Source organism: Phoenix dactylifera, chromosome 3, assembly GCF_009389715.1.
Source record: "Phoenix dactylifera cultivar Barhee BC4 chromosome 3, palm_55x_up_171113_PBpolish2nd_filt_p, whole genome shotgun sequence".
Classification (NCBI taxonomy): domain Eukaryota; kingdom Viridiplantae; phylum Streptophyta; class Magnoliopsida; order Arecales; family Arecaceae; genus Phoenix; species Phoenix dactylifera.
The window spans coordinates 5,056,412-5,062,858 of NC_052394.1; the positions used below are offsets into that span (position 1 = coordinate 5,056,412).

The window sequence follows — 6,447 nt, forward strand, 5'->3', positions numbered from 1 at the left end:
TGTATTCTATTTTGGATTGGAGGCGCAACAATAAATATACGACGCAATTTCGAAGATGAATGTCAGGATCATATTGCAGTAAAATGTAATTTTAAGATCTACTTGAGACTCCCGCTGTATGTAAAACACCAATAATGTCTTTACATTAATATCTTTAAAGTAGAAACATTTTAAGCTAAAATTTTAATTGAAAATAATTTTCATTTTTTGATTACTGTAAGATTTAGAAAAGTTTAGATTTCTGAGTTGAACTGAAATATAGAATTCTACAGGGTATTTTTCTTGAAACTAAACATTTAACTGCATAATTGTCTCATGCACAAACTTTTAATTTGTCTTCTTAAGAAGGATTCTCAGAGAACATTGGGAGTAAGATGTTTCATAGCTAGAGCATCCAAGTTTCTCTTGGACCTTCCACTTGAGTATGTGCTAGCAGTTCTCATATTAAAGCATCATGGCTATGAAAGCATCCATTTCACACAAGCTACGATATATAAACCATATTTAGCAGAAGAATAAATAGGTGTTAAACTCTTGGCTGCTGTATCATGGTATTAGAAAGTAGCCATGTCCATAGTAGCTTGTTTTCCACCAAATTTTTTGTTGTTTACCTTAGCAAATAAAAATCTTTTCTGCATTTTTTTTTTGAGCAAAACAGAGACCAATGGGCAGCACGCCACATTAGTAATGTTTTCTGCAATTTTCACTATGCTTTCGTGAACACTGCTGTAAAAAGCACAAGTATGAAATCTAACAGACCGACCAGTTGATCTGAAGAGTTAAGAAGAGGAGGAAAAAAAGAGAGAGAGAACTTCCAAGGAAGAACTACAACCATGGATTTCATAATTTCCAGTGAAAGGGAGAAACTCAGGTACAAATTTCTTCCTTGCTCTTAACATATAGCTTGATTGGAAGGCCCATTGCTGGATAAGGCAGAGGGTCTCTTGAAATCGGCTCATTAGGAATCACCTCTGACCACTCATAGTTTGTGACCAAGTGATGCACGATGAGCAACACCTCCATTCGGGCAAACTCGCTGCCGGGGCAAACATGCGGCCCTCCTCCAAAAGGGATGTAAGAGTATGGAGGATACGACTTTGAAGTTGGTTCAAAGCGAGATGGATCGAACTTCTCTGGCTGAGGGAAAATATGCTCATCCATGTGAGTGCCGCTCGACACCCAAAATACCTGCAATATAGCGTTGATAACACTTATAAATGCCTGTCGAAGATCATTGCACTATACAAGTACCAGTGGTCCATTAGAGCACACCATTCTTAGTATTAAGTGCAAACTACCTGCCATCCTTTAGGTATGTGAAAGCCACCAAAAGATGTATCAGTGATTGCTCTCTTGAAATTGCCAAATACTGGAGGAGTAATCCTCATCAACTCTTGGGCTACTCTCCATGTATACTTCATCTTCTGTATGTCATTCCATGTCAGCCTTTCATCAGTTCCTTCCTTCTCTCGAAGAATTTTCTTTTCTTCTGTAGGGTCAACACTCATGCGAAATCTTTAGTATATGATTGTGAATGGTCATACACCACTGTTTAAAACTTCACTTTAACATGCCAAAGAAAATAGAATCCAGGATGTATAGAAATTTACTTTTTGCTATATAAAAACTCGACTTCCTTTACCATCAAATTTAAGATATTCAGATATAAAAAATATAGTATGAGAAAATTAGAGCCAAAGAAGTCTATAAAGCTGGCCTTCAAATTCCATTAAAAACTGAGCTCACCTTCCAATATGTAATCGTAGAACATTTTGTCCCTGGCAAGGTGCCTCACAAATTGAGTCAGAAGGATGGTAGATGTATCATGGCTGCCAATAATCAGAGTCATGATGTTATCCACTAGCATATCTTCAGAAAGTTCCTCGCCATTCTCATCTCTCAAGTTAAGAAGTGAGGAGATCGCATCATTCTCAGAGCTGGCATTTCCTTCTGACAGCTTCCTCCTTTCCTCAATTAACTTTGAGAAATACTCAAAGATTCGTCTTCTAGCTGCCATTGCTCGATAAAATGAGGTTGTCGGAAAGTTTAAATGCAAACTCCACATCCCTTTTAGAGCAATTGTTAAGTCTTCGAACAATGAGTCCAGCTCCTTCCCATATGGTAGTCTGAATAGCAGAGCACATGCCACGTTGAAAGTGATCCTCTTCATAAACGGGACAATCATCACAGATTCCTTTCCATTGAACTCCTACATCAAAGTCATGTCTAAAAGTTCAGAATTCAATGAATAAAAGTAAAAACTATGTTAGTGAAATTGAACAGAGATCTGGAGATCATACCTGGAATATTTGTTGCTTTATAAGAGAGTCCATATCTCTAACGTACCTCTGGAGGCTCTCTGGCTTGAGGAAGCTGGCCATGGCACTTCTAAGTAGCTTGTGATTATGTCCAGTGAGTTCAAAAGTGTTGTACTTGCCCATGATAGAGCTGACCGTGCTTGGTTGGTTGCTCATGATGGCGTTATCATTATCACTGAAGATGAAACGGTTACCTGCTGTACCAGTAATAACAACTGTTGGTTTCCCCATGAGGGAAGTCTTAAAGATTGGTCCATAGCTTCTGATCCGAGTTTCCACCCATTCCTGAGTCTTATCATGCTTCTGGGCCTTTAGGAAGCTTATAGACTCGCCGAACAGTGGCAGTCCTAATGAACCAGGAGGGAGCCTTTTCCCATGGAAGGAGAATGTTTTGAACATGTAATACCCGCCAAAAAGGATTCCAACAATTGCTGGTACAGCAGCAAGAAGCACAGGTTGGGATTCAATTGAAAGTTGCAGAAGGCCAAGTAGGCCAACATCCATGGCTATAGTACAAACTAGCTTTCCTTGCTCTTGCCTTTCTCAACCTAGATACCAACTCCAACTCACATTTATAGAGGTGGGGATGTGATTATATAGAAAATCACATCAAGAGACGGCCGATTTATATTACTAGCGACAGAAGGTTCGTGGACCAGATGATTGAGACAAGCAATAGCGATCTCTCTATTTCATTAGGAGATGCAGTTAAAATACTACTAGATCCTGTAATATTAATCTTATTTTGAATTATCTTAAATTATATCATGATATTTTCATGTGAGGAGCAGTAAATTATATCATTATCATCCATTTAGATTTGTAAATGTTCTAATACGCAAAATTTAAGTGGATCTTAGAAGATGCACATAAAAAACTTATTTCCCCATTTTCAGAACATGCTTGTACTCTTTCATCGTTTCAACCTGTCTCTTACGTCAACTTTAAGAACTAGAGATAGATATATAAATATAAAAACCAGAGGAACCTTTAGTTAGAAGTGATAAGCTGCTGCTTTGTCCCGTTCCCTGAGGAGTTGGTGCTTCAGCGTCATTGGAGATATCTTCTCATCTGCCAGTATGTGAACTGATCCAATGATGTCCGACAGCAGCGTAGAGACTGGCAGGAAGACGAACACTGAAAAAAGATTCTCTGGGCATGCCAAAAGCATGCAAGTGATGCTGGAAAACTGACATAAACTACAAAACAGGGCAAGAAATTTTTTTATCTTGCTAGTTCAGCTCCTGCATTTGAAGGTAACATCATAACTGCAGGATGTATGAGGTGCGCCGGCCGGTTATCTTGTTTCTAATGGTTAGCTTGGTTACATAATAATTTGCTAGGATTTTCAGCTCAAGTGATTTCAGGACCAGCTAGACTCCCTTTATTGTCATGAAACTGAAGGTATATAATTTTGGGTTATCTGAATTACAATATTTCATCATCAAAATTATGAGAGGCATATCAACATGTACATATTCATATTCCTAGGACATACAATATGTCATCATCAAAATTATGACATGGAGTAGCATGCACGTACTGCCCACATACAAGCACATATACATACATATATGTATATATTTATCATTGTACCCATATACAGCTATTATTACATACCAAAAACCAAAAAAATTCAACAAAGCCAACTAAATAATAATATTTCATTTAAAATTATAGACCATAGTTCTCACTTGTGTGTCTCTGTGTGTGTGTGTGAGAGAGAGAAAATGCCAAATGCTGATGATGCTGCTTACTCTGAAAAATACTGTCAATATACAGTCCTTATAATTCCTTCTACTCTAAAGTTGTTCCTCGCCGCATGTTCGATGTTGTGGCTGTGCTGGTCCCTTGCTCGTTGCAGGCCCTTGGCAAAATGTAGGCTCGGTGATTTACCTAAGGCTAGGATTGGTGATTTACTGAAGGCTGTATCTATACTCGGTGATATACCTAAGGCTAGACTTGGTGATTTACTGAAAGCTGCATCTATCTTGAGATTCTCCTTGGTTTCTTCAAGGATGGGCTCCATGTTGCTTGTCTTTCTGCTACTTCATTTTGTTGAAAGCTTGCTAAGTTTTGGTGTGAAGGAAAAATAAAATAAAATGGGAGGGATCGCCATAATAAACTGGAGATGGACTTTTTGAAAAAAAATAATCTGGAGATGGAAACACGGAGGAGAGCACAAAGTTTTGATGAGATACCATCATGCCCTTGGACCTTCTGGCGGAGTAAATTTTTTTTTTCTGTGGATAATAGTAGGAGTAACACTTGTTAGATACTTGAGTCAAATACTTTGGGAAACAGCAAGAATACGATTTGGATTCAGAACCTCCTCGCCCATGAATGATGGCTGATTTGATATAACAATCCAATCCTTGTAGTTAGAATACCAGTAAACTATGTTCTATTGGGGCCAGAATCTAAGCTCAAATTCTGGGCTCTGAGTTAAACTTGAAAAGTTTTCAACCTAAAATGATCTTGGTAGCAGTCTTCCCAAAAAAAAAGGAGAGAAAAAAATATAAATGGATTGGTGCTGCTAAAAGACGATGCACAATGTTAATTCCAATTGATGAAACATCAATTCGATCCAACTCATTCCCATAAATTTTGTAGGGCCAAATTTTAGAGACAAAAAACTTTTTAAATTCTCAAAGAGAAAAGATTGCTCAAATATTTTTTGCAGAATGGTATATATAGCCAAATTGATGGGTTAGCTTTCTCAAGAAAAAGAATGGAAAAGATTTTTAATTTGAAGTACAGAAAGGGGATCCCCGGGACATTCAATGGACCAGAAAAAAAGTTCTATATGGCTTAAGCAAGTTTCTAAGTATGAATTAGATGTATATGTGTCTGTTTACTTATTGCTTTCACACTGCACCAACTTATACTCACATTAAAAAGATTAAGGAAAGCATCGCTCAATAATTTTACTAAAAAAAAGTGGGAGCGCTTCTTATCTTAGTTTCATTATTTAGTTGTTGTCATCGATATAAGAAAGAAGAGAGTGACAACATTGCTTCCATGAGAAGACAAATTCCCGCGTTTTTCTTCTAGACAAACACAAGGAAAGCCATGCAAGGGTGGGCGATGATAAATATAAGGGCAGTGAAGGAGACAGCCATGAATGATTGAGGAGAGAAAATTTTAAATCAAGTCTCATGGGAAAAAAAATATAAAGTCCCTGTTTGTCAACTACCAATGCATGAATGAACCAGAGATGCCAAACATATACTAGTTTATCTGTTTGTTGACTTTTTGACAAGTACCTGGCTTCTTCCAGTCATGGAATCAAAAAAACTAATCCAATGCAGTGGGATCCTGTAGCTTTAGATTCCTCTAAGCTTTTGGGCTGCTTTATGGGGCTACTTTTTTTGTAGTGATTGTGACTGCTCATCCTCCTACCTTTGAGCAGAGGAAAGCACTTGTGGAACGCACCCAAACCATGTAATCAATAACAGAATAATATTTTCGTGTCTTTTTTTTGAGTTTTTTTATTACTTTTATTGATGTAATGATGATGAAAGAGTTCAAGAGACATATCTCTTAATCAATTTGGGCTTCAGTCCATTCTCTTAATAAAAAGAAAAGAAAAGAAAAGAAACTCGAGCGAAACATCGACTGTTATATTTATGGATGGACTTTGGGTCCTCCACCAAGTGCAAACTTGGTTTTTGCTTCACATGATTGGATTTTGAGATCAGTGTTTCCACATTGCAGAGGACCTAAACTGTACTCTAAAATTTCTTTGATTTCATTGTCTGGTTTTTGGCAGCAGCTCTTTTTTACATGCGTCCAATTTCTATATCATGGAGGTTTGTAATTAGGAGGGGATGGGTGTTGCTTCCTGGTGTCATCAAATTTATCTAGAAAAATATGGCTTTAGATGACAATAGAATGGTGGATTATAGCTTATAATAAGTCCCTGGTCCTATAAATTACTGCCATGTACCTGAGTTCCACAAATTTCTACAAACATAAGAGTACAAGAAGAAGCTAAGCGCCCAGGATCGTAATGTTAGGACCAAATATAGAGTACAAGAAGAAGCTGGAGACGCAAACAGACACTAAAATTACAATTTGCTCACTTATCCCACTTCAAAATAGAAGATTGCAAGAACTTATGTGGATA

The 6,447-nt window shown here is 37.5% G+C and overlaps 1 protein-coding gene across 1 annotated transcript; it reads right to left on the reverse strand.

Moving 5' to 3' along the window:
- Positions 1-612: 612 nt before the first annotated feature.
- Positions 613-2,947, reverse strand: LOC103702222 (cytochrome P450 716B1-like). The gene is made up of 4 exons (XM_008784554.4): positions 2,301-2,947; positions 1,747-2,209; positions 1,299-1,489; positions 613-1,188 (listed from the first exon to the last, which is right to left on the reverse strand). The coding sequence occupies exons 1-4, from the start codon at positions 2,820-2,822 to the stop codon at positions 868-870; spliced, it is 1,497 nt and encodes a 498-aa protein (XP_008782776.2). The 5' UTR covers positions 2,823-2,947; the 3' UTR covers positions 613-867.
- Between the last annotated feature and the right edge of the window lie 3,500 nt (positions 2,948-6,447).